The 17803-nt window shown below is 34.3% G+C and overlaps 1 protein-coding gene across 3 annotated transcripts in view; it reads right to left on the reverse strand.

The window, feature by feature from the left end:
• Positions 1-2644: 2644 nt before the first annotated feature.
• Positions 2645-17803, reverse strand: part of LOC107586764 (eotaxin-like) — a 22977-nt gene continuing 7818 nt past the window's right edge. The window contains exons 3-6 of one of the 3 annotated variants that reach the window (XM_016274285.1): positions 12168-12271; positions 11503-11620; positions 2886-2960; positions 2645-2773 (exon numbers count right to left, since the gene is read on the reverse strand). In XM_016274285.1, the coding sequence (XP_016129771.1) occupies positions 2725-2773; positions 2886-2960; positions 11503-11620; positions 12168-12243 (318 nt within the window). In that variant the 5' untranslated portion in view covers positions 12244-12271 and the 3' untranslated portion in view covers positions 2645-2724. Of the gene's footprint in view, positions 2774-2885; positions 2961-3065; positions 3181-3269; positions 3526-11502; positions 11621-12167; positions 12272-17803 lie in introns of those variants that run through there. The other 2 variants (XM_016274287.1, XM_016274286.1) reach the window with 2 other exon arrangements.

The raw sequence follows: 17803 nt of genomic DNA on the forward strand, positions 1-17803 counted from the left end.
TTTAAATTAATACTGTGAAATGCATGAAGTGTTTTATGTCTGTTTGTTTTAGGCAAGTCGTGTTGGTTTGAGAAGGCTGAATTGATCAAACATAATGCTCAACTCACTGTCTGCTGCTGCCGCTTGGTCGTTCCTTTAAAAAACAAAAACTTGAATTTAACAAACATAAAATGTTCCAAACATATTTCTAAATTAACTTAATAAAGAAACAAAAAGAAATATGACCACTTTGCCATTAAAAACCAAAACTGAACTATTTGAATAGCTATTTTAATAGCCAAAATAATGGGGAAGAGAGAGAAAGAGTCGGACTAGGGCAGAGAATTCTCATAAAGCTGTTGGACAAGGGCTGTGCAGGGCTCTATTCGTTCCCTTGTTGCCCACAAACTGCCCGGGCCCATATGCACCTGCATACCCTGCATAACCAGACGCTACGCCACTGATCTTATTTGTTCTTATCTGTTCATAAAAGTTTTATGTTTAATATAAGCGACTTTGTCATTGTAGCATTGTTGATGTTGTGTGTGTGTGTTTTTCATTAAGAGTAATATTGAATCAACCTTAAGAATTAATTTTGTTTCAAGAATAGGAAAGACCTAACGTTAAAGATCAGACTAAGCGCTACAGATGTGAGAATGCGAGATTAGCTGCTGCTGAGGTAGACGCTCTCGCTCTTGCAGAGACATGTTACAGGTTATAATATAATCCAAAAATCATGGCAACAAATGATTTTTTAAGTCAGTTTAATACGTTTAATCAGTTGAAACGACTTTCACAGTCAATTTGATTAAACTTAACTCATATTTAACCGTTGCTTCTTGTCATTGGAGGCTTAGGCTACTTTTTTCAATGAATTTTAATGAATATACTAATAAAATGAATATTATTTATTTTGTATTACATATTGATCATTAATTTATTTTTAACACCGCACCCCCAGCACTCCCATTTTTTCGTGGGTTACACTCCAGGGGGTGCTTCAGCACCCTCAGCACCCCTACTTTCCGCGGTAATGGGCTGAGGTCAAGTTACAAGTTTCTTTTTTTTTAATCATCAACTCCAAAAGCCAAAAGTTAGAACAAAGGAAAAACGTATCCAGCTTCTCTCCACACACACACCAACAAAAGAGAATCAAAGTTCCTTTGTTCCCAGCTCATATAGCTTTTTTCCTTCACTCCCAACAGCTGTCTCCTCCGCTGAGGAACATGGTAACTGTAGTTCGGGACCAGGTGGCCATTTTGGTTTGTAGTCCCCAGGGTGGTGAAAATGGAATAAATTGGAATAAAATAATATTATTCATATTTTTAATAAAGTTTCATATTTGAATATTTAAAGAGCCAAGAGCATTACAGTAAAATATACACTGTAAGAGAAAAAAATCTATACAGAAAATTCCTTCATATTAACACAGTACACTGGACACAATTTTTTACGGACTTAACCTTTATATGACAGGAGAAAAAAGAAATCGGTTGAATAAAAATTAACCCCTGGGACATAAAAAATGCAAGTTCAAGGAATGTCCAAGTCCCAACTATTATGTCTTTAATATAATGTGGCTTGATGATATTTTGGTTTTGACGTAAATTAAACGGATGAGTCAAACATACTTGAATAGGTGGAAAAAAGACTTTCTCATTGTCAGCACTCAAGTTCATGCTGTACCAACTTATTCATGCGATGTAACATTTGATTATGGATGATGAAATATACATTATCAGTAGTACAAGGTACAATACATAGCAATTAATAGTACATAACCTGCAACCAGCTGTGAAGAAAAGAATAAAGATGCTAAAGAGAAAAGATGTTTTAAAGTCTGAAGAAGGACCTCTTGCACACATTCAGAAACATCAACCACAAGAAAAACCAGTAGATGCTGATCAGAGTTTATTTGTTGATCCAGATTGCAGCTGTTCATTTACTTCATCAAATGACAAAAAAATCAGTCTAAATTTCACTCAGACTTGCGTCAGCCTTTACCATTACCAGTACATTGCATATATTTCAATGTGAAATATAACATATACTAATATTTTATTTAAACCACTTTGTTACAGTTTCACTATAATTCAGTTTCTGAATAAATTAAGAATGTTCACTCTCAAATTGCAAAACATGTATTTGACAAGATACATAATATTTTATATATTCAAGTGAAATATGCATAAATGTTCCAAATACAACAGAATTTTTTTCTCATATTTAAAATTTTATAATAATTTTGAAACTTGTAACTTCTTAGAGATGTGTTCTCATTACTTTTAGACATGGTTCATAATAAGCTGACAGTTGTCTGGGTAGATCCTCTCACACGAGTTTCATTTACTTCATCAAATGACAAAAAAATCAGTCTAAATTTCACTCAGACTTGCGTCAGCCTTTACCATTACCAGTACATTGCATATATTTCAATGTGAAATATAACATATACTAATATTTTATTTAAACCACTTTGTTACAGTTTCACTATAATTCAGTTTCTGAATAAATTAAGAATGTTCACTCTCAAATTGCAAAACATGTATTTGACAAGATACATAATATTTTATATATTCAAGTGAAATATGCATAAATGTTCCAAATACAACAGAATTTTTTTCTCATATTTAAAATTTTATAATAATTTTGAAACTTGTAACTTCTTAGAGATGTGTTCTCATTACTTTTAGGCATGATTCATAATAAGCTGACAGTTGTTTGGGCAGATCCTCTCACACGAGCTCAGTCACTAATAGATGATGTTGGTCGTGGTGTGATATTGTTTTTTTTGCTGTAAAAACAACAAACAAAACAAAAACAGCATGAATACAAGAATACTACACTAAAACACTATGTGCTTTTTATGTTGTTATATTTCAACATACTAGTTGGGTTTAACTTACAAAAACTGTTTAACTTTCTCCCGCACCCATCGTTGTTTAGGATCACTGCAGAACTTTACCTGTTTAGTCTCAAAGCTGTAAAAGAGAATGAAAACATTGAAAACAAAGAAATATAACATCAGATGCTGTTGATCTCTAACCAATGACATGTTTTCTTTAGAAAGGAACTGTGATTCTTACATGACGGCCTTCACACATGGATAATTTTCGTTTTGCATCGTGATTTTGATGATGGGATCGGTCACCTTGGCTGTGGAGACTTTAGTGCAGCATGAGTACACCACTTCACCTGCAGCTACAGTAAGGCAAAAGAACTGGGTAAACCTCAATATTCTGCATTGTTCCATCAGATAGAATAATGAATGAACAGTTAATGCTTTTCACCTGTTGTAGTCCAGATCACAGATGCAATGACCACCGCAACAGCCAAACTCCTCATGAGGATCCTGCGTGTCTCCATTGTCACAGTCGATCTTCAGTGCTCACTTCTTGAGTCAGAGAGAATATATTCAAGACTCTTACTAGCTCGCCTTAAATAGGCAATAAAGCGGAACTTAAACTGCATGGGCTGCATCCTGTCCATTGTGGCTGCATTTATTTTTTTGTAGATGATTTCATCATTTTAGATGGCGGCGCGGTCACACCCCCCTCCCAAATACACACTCACACTATCACTTTAATCAGTCTGAATAAGCTCTTTTGCACTACAAATAAAATTTTTTTGCGCTTCAATCATTATATCTGCACTGTTGTTTACTTTACTGGTTTGCACTCTATCTGCCATATGCCTTGTGCTTTATATATATCTTTTTTACATTTTACCTTATTTGTATATTTGTATAGTTGTATTTTGTATTTAATCTGTATCTATCTGTATGCACCAAGGGTCTGAGAGTAACGCAATTTCAATTCTCTGTGCTGTACATGTGGAAGAATTGACAATAAAGCAGACTTGACTTGACTTTTCTGTTTTATTACTATATCTGGCTTCCCGTGCAGTTTAGACTGGGAGTAAGCTCATTAGTAATAGTAGGTGTAAATGTCAAGTGCTAAATTAATATATGTAGATGGGGGAATCTCTGTTTGATGGGGGATTCTTCTTGCATGATATTTAATTTCTAACCTTGCTGTCAGTCATTTAACTGATATAAATTCAGTGTATATGCGGAAAAAGCATTTTATTTTTAATATGTCAATAGGACAATTCAGCATATCAACAGAGTGTTTTTCCCCCCAAAATATATTATATCTTGTAAGGCCAGTCAGTTGTCAAATGAAGCAAAATAGGAAGGAAGAGCTGATTGAAGAGGTTTGTTGGGGAGTTTTGCTAGCTGGTGGGATGGCATGCAGGTCAAGGTTTTCCATTTCACAATATTGCCACACTTAGATGCTCCTACTGTCAGATTCTTCTGAAATGATTCTTGTTTCAGTTTGTCATCATGATGGTTTACTTTACTGACAGATTGGAACACGGTCATTGGAATGCATCCACGTCTGGAAGGCTGATTTAAAAAAATCAGTGTATAAACACTAAAGGAATATATTAAAATATGGGCAACACTTTACAATAAGGTCTATACATAATTGATCCTTCTTCCAGAATGTGTTTTTGTCCTACCCTGATTCACTACGGTAAGTCTATTGTAAGTGTTTATATTTTAGACCTGGAATTGTGTACATACATCGCTCAACCATACGTCTTGTCATATCCGTAAATAGAGAAAAGTTGGTCTGGCACGCAGGGTAGTGACAAGAGACATCGGACACGCACAGTTTTGAATGATTGTTGGGAATATAAAAAGAATGGAGGAAATAGTTTTAGATGGAAAATGAACAGTGGGTCAAGATTGTTGTCTGGAGAATGAAGTAATCTGTCCTAACATGCCATTAAATGTTGTGCCAGTATGGAATATTCCTGAACCTATTGTTGAAATGATTCAGGATTCATTTTTGGAGCCCCAGGAAAAAACTGAAGAAGGATATAGTAATAGTTACAAAAGTTGTATTCTTTTATACAGATGGATCTAAAGATCAAATCAATCAAGTAGGTATAGGAGTGTACATTCCAAGATTTAAGACAAAATAAGTTTAAGATTAAGTGACAAATTGTCTGTATACGCAACAGAATTAACTGCTATAATAGTAGGTCTGCAATGGGATGCACAGATTAAGCCAAATAGGATTGTAGTTTGCTCAGATTCCTCATCAGCTCTCAAAGTATAATGTCCACAAAAACTGATAAAGAAAACCTGCTAGTAGAAATGATACATTGAAGTACAGATTGAAAGCAGAGGGCATAATTCCGGTAGTATACTTTTGTTGGGTATACTGGCACATATTGGGATAATAGGGAATAAAACAGCTGAAAAGTTAAAAGAAGCAAAACTTGGTGGATATTAAGGTACCTCTGGGAAGGAATGAAATAAAATCAGTGATTAACAGGAAAATATTAAGACTATGGCAACAAAGTTGGGAAAATAGCATCATATGTAGATGGTATTATAACATTGTAAAATCAGCAGGGAAAAAAGAACTGTTTTATGGAAGACAGAAAAAAAGAAGTAATGATTTCTAGATTAAGGCTCGGACACACAGGACTAAATTCAACACTTGCATTAGTGGGGAAACATGAAAATGGTATGTGTGATGAATGTGATGTTTTAGAAACAGTAGAGCATGTGCTTTTTAAATGTGGTAAATATGATGATCAGTGTAATATAAGTATTGTTTTTTAGTAATATAAAGAATAGACCAGTGAGTGTCGTGGACCTTTTGGGAAAGGGTTTGAGAGCTATTCAGATATATATGGCAGTTAAGGAATAGTTCACTGTTAATTTACTCACCCTCAGACCATCATTGAGTAGAACAGTTAATATTTTTAGCTGAAACTATAGTCCTTGGTGATTCATAAAATGCAAGTTGACAGCTGCCCGTTTTTGAGAATAATAAAAAGCATATCAAGGAAAACAAAATTAATACCCATGGCTCTGGACGATATATGGAAGTCTTATGAAGTAAAATGATTGGTTTGTGCAAGAAACTGAACATTATTTACACCTTTATTGCCTGTAATCCATAGCCTAGGACTATGGTTTCCATGGTGTCCTGGCCAAATTGCAGCCACTTTGCCCTTGTCAATCATAGCCTCCTAATAATCCCCATCCACTTGATTGGCACTATCACTCTCTCTCCTCTTCACCTGTAGCTGGTGTGTGGTGAGCACACTGGCGCCGTTGTCCTGTGGCTGCCGTCGCATCATCCAGGTGGATGCTGCACACTGGTGGTTGTTGAGGAGAGACCCCCCCACCCACATGATTGTAAAGCGCTTTGGGTGTACAGCAATACACAATAAAGCACTATATAAATGCATCATTCATTCATTCATTCATGGTTTCATCTAAAATGTAACTGTACTCTACTGAAGAAAACACCTACATATTGGATGGCCTGAGAGTGAATAAATTTAATAGCAAAATCTTACACTATCCCTTCAATGACTGACTTGATTAATTCTGATCATTGACTCACTTGATTTATTCTGAAATGCAGATTCATTCGTCAATGAAAACAACATGTTTACTTGGAGATGTACAGCAACTTTTTTGGAACTGTGTTTGTTGACGAAATAGAGCGAAATCAGACGTGTTTAGTGTTCTAAAAAGCATGTATCATATTTTTCTCCCATCCATTGCTGTGGTCATCATTATGTTCATCACTGCAATTTTGAGACTGATCCCGTATTCATATGTATCCCACTTCTGAAACTTTGCAGCATGTAAGTCACCCCTGGTTCTCTTAGCAGCATGAAAAACTAAATATTTATTCAAATTTTGAATAGAGCTGACACTGGGCGTGCCCAAATATTTTTTCACAGTTGCGTGCAGTAACACAACAAAAACACCTTTAAAAAAAACAGACACAAACACAGACGCACACAAAATCACATTATTATTATTTTAAATAGTACCAGGTGATTAGTATCTGGTACCACCATTTTATTATGGTGCTGCCAGGGTAGGCACATTTTTTAAAGGTAATTTTGAGAAACTATGTCATGTTAGTAAGTCTTTTAGAGATACTTGTAGTTGTTTTGAACGTCTTGTTTGGGGGTGTTCTGTTATTTTGTTAATGTTTATTTCTGTTTATGAGTCCCATAAAATGTATAATTTGTTTAGTTGTTAGTCAACTAATCATGGGTGACACTTTATTTGACTGATAAAATGCATTATGACCCACTCTGTGCATTAGGTGCTGTACTCCACTAGATGTCGTACTTGCCATTACTGTAACTCAATATGGTTAGTAGGCAGAGGAATATTTCACCCAATATTAATTACTTCCATTCAGTTACAGGTGGATTAAATCTTTGAAGGCTCACAAGCAACATTATATTATCATTCTAATATCCCACGCAAGAGAAAAAGTCATACATATTGGGAATGACATGAGGATGAGTAAATAATGACAGAATTTCCCTTTTTTGTGTGAACTATATATATAATGATTCAGCTACAATATGATTAAATACAGTCCAAAATTCTGGACGTTTGTGTGAAATGAAGCACAGTTTGAATAGTTATTTTTCAAAAATTGCATTTTAATTTTAAAGCAGATTAAACAAAGCAATTAACACATCAATTAACATTTACATAAGCTAAAGAGGATCTAATAGTTTTTTTTTGCTTAAATAAACATGCATAATATATATTCTCTTTTTAATAAATAGATTGATTAATATATAGATAGATTTGCAGCATCCTCTAGGCCTCCATTTTCTCAGTCCACTATCTCCTTCAGACCTGGAGGAAAGATTATCATGTTATGAGTTGTTTTAATCAGTACATAAGCATCATATTAACATGTCATATTAATATTAGAGTTGTACCTTTCAGACGGTTTTGAATCCAGAGCGCTTTTGGATCAGAGCAGAACTTTTCCTTCTCTGTGTAGAATCTGCAGGAGATAAATAAACATGAAATGAAATGGACACAATATCATGCATATTAAGTTCTGTGAAATAACACTGTGTAGAGAGAGCTTACATTATAGCATCCACACATGGACTCAGAGCATTCTGATGCTTGTACCCAATCAGTTTAATTGTAGCAGGGATTCTTCCTTTTGACACCTCTTTACAGCAGCTCACTCCAACACGAGTGGGACGACGATCTGAAAGAGAGATTGAAATTGAAATCTCCACTGTATTTATATTGTGTGCATACTGTATATGTGTGAAAATGAGATGATCGTGATCTTGATAAGGGCTCCATCAAAGAAAACAAAACTGTGCTACATCTAAATGCAATATATAGTAATGGATTCACCGTCATTACAAGGATCGTCCACACAAAATGGAAATTCTGTCATCATTTACTCACCCTCATGTCTTTCCGAACCTGTATGTATTTATTTATTTATTTATTTATTATATAAGCTATTGAAGAATTTTGGTACACTCTCAGAAAAAAAGGTACAAAAGTTGTCACTGGGGTGGTACCTCTTCAAAAGGCACAACTTTGTACCTAAAGAGTCCATATTGGTACCTTAAAGGTACATGTTAATACCTAAAGTGTACATATTAGTATCTAAAAGGTACAAAAGTGTACCTTTTAAAAAGGTAACGCCCCAGTGACAGCTTTTGTACCTTTTTTCTGAGAGTGTAGCTAAACAGTTTTGGTTCCCCTTGACATCTATAATATTTTTGGTCCATACAATGGAAGTTAATGGGAACCGAAACGGTTTAGCTATCAAAATTCTTTAAAATATCTTATTTTGTCTTCCACAGAAGAAATAAAGTCATACAGGTTATTAGGAATTACTTGAGAATTAGTAAATGATAACCAAGTTTGCATTTTTGGGCAGATTAGGCCTTTAAACATCAATACTAGTCTGAAAACATGTCGGTGTGAATGAAATGAATCCAAAATGCAAAATGTGAGTATTAATGTGAAAAAAAAAACTTTATTTCAAATAATAATCAAAACAAAGGGGTTATAGAAATACAAATCCAGTATTAAAAAATCCCCAAACTTACAGTCTGCTCGCTGTGCAGTAACACACACAAGCACCATCATCATCAGAGCTAATATCTTATTTTGTCTTCCACAGAAGAAATAAAGTCATACAGGTTATTGGGAATTACTTGAGAATTAGTAAATGATAACCAAGTTTGCATTTTTGGGCAGATTAGGCCTTTAAACATCAATACTAGTCTGAAAACATGTCGGTGTGAATGAAATGAATTCAAAATGCAAAATGTGAGTATTAATGTGAAAAAAAAAACTTTATTTCAAATAATAATCAAAACAAAAGGCGTTATAGAAATACAAATCCAGTATTAAAAAATCCCCAAACTTACAGTCTGCTCGCTGTGCAGTAACACACACAAGCACCATCATCATCAGAGCTAATTTCCAGCACAGCTGCATGATGTTGGTGTAAAATATTCAGATAACCACAACAAGAAGATGTTTGCAGGCTAGCTTCTGTTTTGAAGATGCTACTGTATCTAGACTAGGTCTTTTTATATGGTATTTTTCAAGACAGGATATTCACTTCCTTTACATCTCTAACCAGTAAGAGGTAGCTTGCTGACCCCATGTGACAAAAGTCAAATTCATGATCACAGCAGTATTATATCCTGAAGATTTAGGGTTCATCCTAAGGTTTCTCATTATCAGGAGCACATGAATAGACAGTGACACTGACTTTGATATTGAAATATCGTGCGCTGCATGTTTAGTTACTTACAGTTGCCTTGTGCACCAGTGAAACATCCCATGAGGGCAATCAGAACAGAAATGGTGATCAATCTAGAAGTCCAGGCCATGGCTCTTGGTATCCAGATCAAAGGTAATTTGAACACAATACATGAAATGAGTTTAGGGGTTTAGTGAGATTAGCTGAAAACGTAACTTAAGTTGAAGTGTTGAGTTTCTGATTTGGATGTAATTGGATGTTCTTTACCTTAATACATTTTTTTTAAATCAAAAAAGCTTTTATATTCACATTTTAACTGGGTGTTTCTTCAGCTGTGAGCACTTTTGGGTCTGTGAATTTTTTTTGTTTGTTTTTTTCCTGAAAAACATTTCAACCACATTCTTATTTTCACATTTCTCATTATTATGTATTCTCAAATTATGATGGTAAAAATGAAATTCGAATCAGTTTTGGAATAAACTGGCCAACTGCTTTGTCTTTTTAAGTTAGTTACAGTCCAGGATGTTACAGTAAAATATATAATTTTAATGTTTATGGACATTTTCTTTAACCATAAAATACAACACACTGCAATGTATAATTCAAAATGTGGGGAAAACACCTGTGAAAAATCAATACAGAATATTTCCTCATATTAACACTCTACATTGAACCTTATTTCATTTAATGTACACATAATAGACATTTGAAAAAGGAAAATTAATAAATGAGCACATAATTAAACATTTACAGACAGTTTTAATATCAACTTCATAGACAAAAGGTAATTTGTTGAATAAAAATCAACCCCTGGGACATAAAAGTGCCTGGAGTTGAAGGGACATTCAACTATTGTGTTTTTAATATCTAATGTGGTTTTTGATGATTTTATGATATTGTCATTAATTAAATGATATATGGAGAAAAGAAAAACCCAAAAGGTCAGCACTCAAGTTTATACTGTACCAACTTACTCATTCTACAGTACGTAACATTTGTTTATGGAGGAAATGTACAAAATCAATAGCACAAATAACAAAAAATAGTGCATAGCCAGCAACCAGCCACAAAGAAAAAATAAAGATGCTAAAGAGAAAAGATGTCTTCATGTTTGAGGAAGGACCTCTTGCACACATTCAGAAACATCAACCACAAGCAAAACCAGTAGATGCTGATCAGAGTTTATTTGTAGTTTCAGATTGCAGTTGTTCATTTGCATCATCAAATAAAGAAAAAAAATCCAGGTTTGTTCTCACACAAATCAGTCTAAAATTCACTCAGACTTGCGTCAGCCTTCTTCACACATGAGCTAATGAAGTCCATTACCAGTACATTGCGTGCAATATATTTCAATGTGAAACATAAAATATAATATTTAAACCACGATTGTTACAAAACAGTTTCACTGTAATTCAGTTTCTGAATAGATTAAGAACTGTCACTGTCAAAGTGTCCTACATGTATTTGACAACATATGATATTTTAAATACTCAATTTAAATGTGCATAATTTACAAAACAAGTTCCAAAATACTACAGCAAAGTCTCTTGAACTTTATAGCTAGTTTTAAAAGGCTTAACTACTTTACTACATTATTAGCTTATTTGTAGACATTCGTGACTGATGAGCTGTCAGTTGCTTGTGTAGATCCTCCCACACGAGTTTGGTCACTAATAGATGATGTTGGGGGTGGTGTGGAAGTCAGGCGTTTGTTACTTTGAGCTCTGCTGTAAAAAAAAAAAAGTGTGAATACAAGAATACTATACTGAAAGCATCACAATACACTTTATAAGCCTTTTATATTGTTACCAATTCTGTTATGTTTCACCATACTTGTTAGGTTTAACTTACAAAAACTGTTTAACTTTCTCCTGCACCCATGGTTGTTTAGGATCACAGCAGAAACTGTGATTCTTACATGACGGCCTTCACACATGGAAGACTTTCATGTTGCAACCTGATATCGATGATGGGATCGGTCACCTTGGCTGTGGAGACTTTATTGCAGCATGAGTACATCACTTCACGACCTGCAGCTACAGTAAGGCAAAAGAACTGGTTAAACCTCAATATTCTGCATTGTTCCATCAGATAATGAATGAACAGTTAAAGCTCTTCACCTGTTGTAGTCCAGATCACAGATGCTATGACCACCGCAACAGCCAAACTCCTCATGAGGATCCTGCGTGTCTCCATTGTCACAGTCGATCTTCAGTGCTCACTTCTTGTGTCAGAGAGAATATATTCAAGACTCTTACTAGCTCGCCTTAAATAGTCAATAAAGCGGAACTTAAACTGTATGGGCTGCATCCTGTCCATTGCGGCCGCATTTATTTTGTGGATGACTTCATCATTGTTCTGTTTCATCACCGTATCTGGATTTCCATGTAGTTTATATTGGGAGTGAACTCATTTGTCATAGTAGGTGTAAATGTCATGTGCTCAATTAATATAAAAAATGATGAGGGAATCTCTGTTTGAAAAAATTCTTACATGATATTTAATTTCTAGCCTTGCTGTCAGTCATTTAATTGATATTCAGTATATGCTGAAAAAAAGCAATGAACAGTTAAAGCTCTTCACCTGTTGTAGTCCAGATCACAGATGCCATGACCACCGCAACAGCCAAACTCCTCATGAGGATCCTGCGTGTCTCCATTGTCACAGTAGATCTTCAGTGCTCACTTCTTGTGTCAGAGAGAATATATTCAAGACTCTTACTAGCTCGCCTTAAATAGTCAATAAAGCGGAACTTAAACTGTATGGGCTGCATCCTGTCCATTGCGGCCGCATTTATTTTGTGGATGACTTCATCATTGTTCTGTTTCATCACCGTATCTGGATTTCCATGTAGTTTATATTGGGAGTGAACTCATTAGTAATAGTAGGTGTAAATGTAATGTGCTCAATTAATATATGTAAATGTAGATGGGGGAATATCTGTTTGAAAAAATTCTTACATGATATTTAATTTCTAGCCTTGCTGTCAGTCATTTAATTGATATTCAGTATATGCTGAAAAAAAGCTTTATTTTTAATACGCCAATAGAACAGATCAATGTACCAATAGTGTTTTTTTTCCTTTTTTTAATTCAGTAATTTAAATATATATTTATCTTGTAAAGTTGACCAGTCGTCAAATGAAGCAAAATAGGAAGGCTGATATTCTACAGTTACTTCAGCTAAGAGGTTTGTTGGGGAGTTTTGCTAGCTGGTAGGGTGGCATGGGTCAAGTTTTTCCATTTCACAATAATGTCACTCAGCTGCTCCATACTGTCAGATTCTTCTGAAATTCAAGACACTGTTTCAGTTTGTCATCATGACGGCATCCTTTACTGACAGATTGGAACACATTCATGACTGGAAGTCTATTATATTTCGAAAATGGATATATAAAAACTAAATTATTATATTAAAATGTATAATAAAATGGGATATAGACAGAACAAAAAGAACCCAAAAAAGAAGAATATGTTATTATTTACCCACAAAAGGTTTTTAAAAAAGTCTCAGCATTCTCAGTATTTTTTTTCATTCCTCAAAATATCTTCTTTTGTGTTCCACAGATTAGCAAACCAGGGGGACTACAAACATGAAATTGTCCAGCCACGTTCCTTCCTGTTTCACCGGAGTATAAATATGAGGTAATACAAAAGCCAAATTCCCTTAATCATCCATCAGAATGAGTAAAACCAGAGAATATAGTTCAGGGGCCGTATGTACAGTATAAAGCCGCTCAGAGTAAAAATGTACTCTTAAGTGTGTCAAAACTCTAAGAATGATGTAATTTTACTCTTATTCTTAGACTTAAGAATAAGAGTGATTCATAAATTGTCTCGGCTCCTAAATTATTTAAGAGAAATGGAGAGTTCTCAAGGCCAAAGGAGGTCGTACAAATATAGAAGGCTATTTCGTTTTTTCAGTTTGTTATTTTCCCAATAAATGACTATATAATTTTTAGTTTAAAAAAGTTTTTGACAGATTCCTAAAATATTTTTTTTCTTTCTTTATTATGACAGGTGGTGTAATAAATTTGTTATATATATATATATCAACCTGGTCTCATGGCAAAAATGTACCGGGGGTTGTTTGAAAGTTGATGAAAGTTTTTGTCTTTTCCTCACTCAGAGTTGCTCTCAGAATGGTCATGTATCACTCTTAAGCTAGGGTTCCTAGTTAGACATTTTTAAACTAAACTATGATCTCTGAGAGGATTCTTTGAAGCTTTAAGAATACAGGCCTGATGTGCAGCGAAAGATTGTTGAGCTTCACTAAATAGAAAATGGCATTGAAAGCATTGAAAATTCCCATCTCTAACATCACGGCAATAATTAAGAAGTTCTAATCAACTAAAGATGTTACAAATCTGCCTGGAAGAAGACATGTGTCTATAAAATCCTAATGCACAGTCAGGAGGAGAGTTTGAGTGGCCAAAGACTCTCCAAGGATCACAGCTGGAGAACTGCAGAGGTTAGTTGAGTTTTTGAGTCAAAAAGCCTTAATCAACCAATCAATCAATAAAAATCGTCACATCAAAATCACCACACGTTATTTGGGAAAATCCTCTGCTGTCATCTAAAAACAAACTCCAGTATATTCAGTTGTCAAACACGACTAGAACTTCAAATGGGACTGGCTTCTATGATCAGATGAAAATAAAAAATAGTTTTTTGGCACAAGAAGGGTTTAAAGTAGTGCTGTCAAACGATTAACCACGATTAATCGCGTCCAAAATAAAAGTTTTTGTTTACATAACATATATGTGTGTACTGTGTATATTTATTATGTATATATAAGTACACACACATGCATGTATATATTTCAGAAAAATATGTTATGTTTATATATTAAATATATTTATATATAATACAAATTATATGAATATATATATATATATATATATATATACGTATATACATGCAAATACATGTAAACATTTACAAAATATATACTGTATGTGTGTGTATTTATATATACATAATAAATATACACAGTACACACACACCTATATTATGTAAACAAAACTTTTATTTTAGATGCGATTAGTCGTTTGACAGAACTAGTTTAAAGGGATACACAAGGGTAAAGTACCCCATGCCCACAGTTATATACTACTGAATCATTAATGCTGTGTGTATTTTTCTGCCGGAGGTCCTGGACATCTTCAGATACATAGTATCATGGATTCTGTCAAATGCCAAGAGATAAAAAAAAAATCGAAATCTGACTGACTCTGCAAGAAATCTTATAATAATAAGCATTGGTTGGATCTTCCATCAGAAAAATTAACCCAAAACAAACATCAAAATCAACACAAAAATGGGCCAGTGAGCACAAAATTAAGGTCCTGCCATGGCCATCACAGTCCCTGGCCTAAATCATGCAGAAAATGAGTGGTTTGAACAGAAGAAGAGAGGCACCAACATGGACCTGGAGAGATTCTGTATGGAAGAATGGTCTCCAAAATCTTTTTAGGCAGTTCCAAACTAATCTGGAATTATTGAAGAAGACTCAGAGCTGTTATCTTGGCAAACTGAGGTTGCAAATAGAATTCAGTAAAAAGGGGCCAATAATTGTGCCCACGATGTGTTGGAGAAAAAAAAAAGCATTTCATAGTGACATTCATCTTAGACATGCCTGACTGTTATTAGTCTGGAGGAAGATGATGCACAATTCCCATAATCAGAGTGTTATAGAGAAATGGAACATATGACTGATGTTGTTTCATCAGACAGTCATAGGGTGTGAGTGTGTGTGTGTTCATCTCATCTCCACTGTGACCTCTAGGTTAAATCTGTGTGAGAATACTTGTGAAACGCATTCTACCCACAAAGACCCTCCTTAGATGTTCTGATGGTTTCAAATCATTTTGTAAGATGTCACTAATCTCTCCTCATTCCTGTAGGCCTCAGGCCTTTAATCAAAGGTTAAGACAGTCACAGGAGAAATTCAGAAATAAACTTATATTAGTTCTATTCTATTAAATTGGTTTTTAGAAAAGTCTGATTCCAGAAGACCAATATGTAGTAAAGTGTTTATTAAAGTTTCTCTTTGTTTAAATACATATTGCATCCAATAAACATTAAGCACTTTAACTGATGTTTGTCATAAGTTAGAGAAAAAAAGAGAAATAATATTATATAAGTCATAATAGGAAAATAAATATATACTCTGTTAAATTAAAGACAAATTAAATATATATATATATAAAAAAACAAAAAACAACTTATAGCAAATGCATAATACATTCAATTCTAAAAAGAAAATAAAGAATTATAAATTAAGCATTATAAATAAAACTAGAACATCAATATTTGAAAAATAAATAAAAAGACAAAGGGATAACCATACTTAGACTGCACAGCAGTTAAGTGTGAAAGCGAACCGCAGATTGTTTCCTTTGTGCAATACGTTCAACATATTTTTCCAGCGTAGAAGAGCTGTGTGTATTTACGGTTTAGAGCAGAATTGTGTAGTACAGTGTAGCTTGTCTGGCTAACAGGGATGGAAAAGAAGCCTTGCTGGTGTGACTAGTGATGACCAAGTTCTGGTTGAAGTTCACTATATACCAATTTACAATACACTGTGTTTGTATAAACCATGCAGAGGTTGTCATATTTTATTTAGTTCAACTATTCTGCATTACTCCTTACATACTCTTATCATAATCTGTAAACTCTAACCTTTCGTAGACGTGTTTTCCTTTTACTGAGCCATGGAGCCTTAGGATCAATGCAATGCAACCAGTTATTTTGATCAAGAAACCTGTAAAGATGAAAGGGTGAAATGCATTTAGACTGCATATATTGACAAAATATATGCAATAAAATGCCCTTTGACAAAGAAGAGAGTTGACAGGCAGGTGATTTTTAATTTTTTTTTTTTAAATGGACTGACTTACACTGTAGATGCAAGACATTTGCGTGTTGCTGGAAGGATGTAACAACTTGTGATTTTGATCAATGGTTCTTTATCCGTGAGCATCTCCTCCTTGCAGCAGGTTGGCCTTTTAGGGTCATGAGAGATCACTGCAAGCAGACAGAAAAACATCCATAAATAAAAGTTTTTCCCATTTTAGGTTGATTTCAGAAGCTCTCAAAGTGTAACAGTGCAAATAAAGCAAAATTGCATAAGCTATTAAGACTTGTTTTGAGAGAATATATCTTAAGCAGAGTATTCTTAATCCATTGGCCAATACTTTTTTCCCCTTGTTTTAAGCATAATCTATAGGAATTTAATTAGGTTTATGGTTGAAAACATATATAAAATATATTATAAGAATACGTTTTTTTTAATTAAATTGAACAATTTTTCTTAAGTATTGAGTGCAAATGTCAATTTGTGTGCGGTAGTGCAGTAGTCAAAGGACACTCACCTCCTGATGTAAAAGCACACAGGAATATAACCAAAGAAAACAAACAGATCAGTTGTTGAGATGCTGAAGACAGGTGCATGTTTCCTGAGGGATCCTGTGTGCTATCAAATTCCACAAACCGTTTACTGCTCTTGAGCCGCTATTGCTTTTTATGTCCTCAGAAAGGGGAAGTATTGTCTTTGTTCATGCTTCATAATGGAATAACTTACGCCATGATTAATCACTCTGCAGCATGACATGCACAGAGTTATTGAGGTTACTTCTAAAAGATGAACATTTACAGTTATCTAAGTTGTTGCTTCACAGAGATATTAGCTAAATGATGTAATTATTTGATATGACAAATCAAGTATATCAGGAGAGCAGGGGCGGATTTAGTGAATTGGGGGCCCCAGGCAAAATATAGGAATGGGGCCCTATACATTTGCACACATTTTCCTAGTTCAACCTTGAGGTTCCATTTTGTTGTTTTCAGCGTAAACCTGTGTGCAAAGGCTGTCTAATTCTAAACTTTAAAATACATTTATTTTTAGTTGTTTTAACTACAAATTTAAATAAAACTGAAACAATAATGAAAAGGCAATTATACATTTACACACCTAAAATACATATATCAAGAGCATGCTCACAGATGAGAACAAAACAGCATTGAATGAAGTGGATTAAAGTCCTGCACGGGTCTCAAATATAGGCCCTAGCCCGTCTTTTTTCCCCTTTTCCCAAAAAAAGCTTATACTACTATTTCAGCTATTAAAATAGTTCAGTTTTGTATGTAACGGAAAAGTGATTATGTTTTGTTTCGTTTTTTTATAAAGTAAATTTAGAAAAACATTTGGAGTATTTT

Source organism: Sinocyclocheilus grahami, unplaced genomic scaffold (assembly GCF_001515645.1).
Source record: "Sinocyclocheilus grahami isolate Dianchi unplaced genomic scaffold, SAMN03320097.WGS_v1.1 scaffold85.1, whole genome shotgun sequence".
NCBI lineage: Eukaryota > Metazoa > Chordata > Actinopteri > Cypriniformes > Cyprinidae > Sinocyclocheilus > Sinocyclocheilus grahami.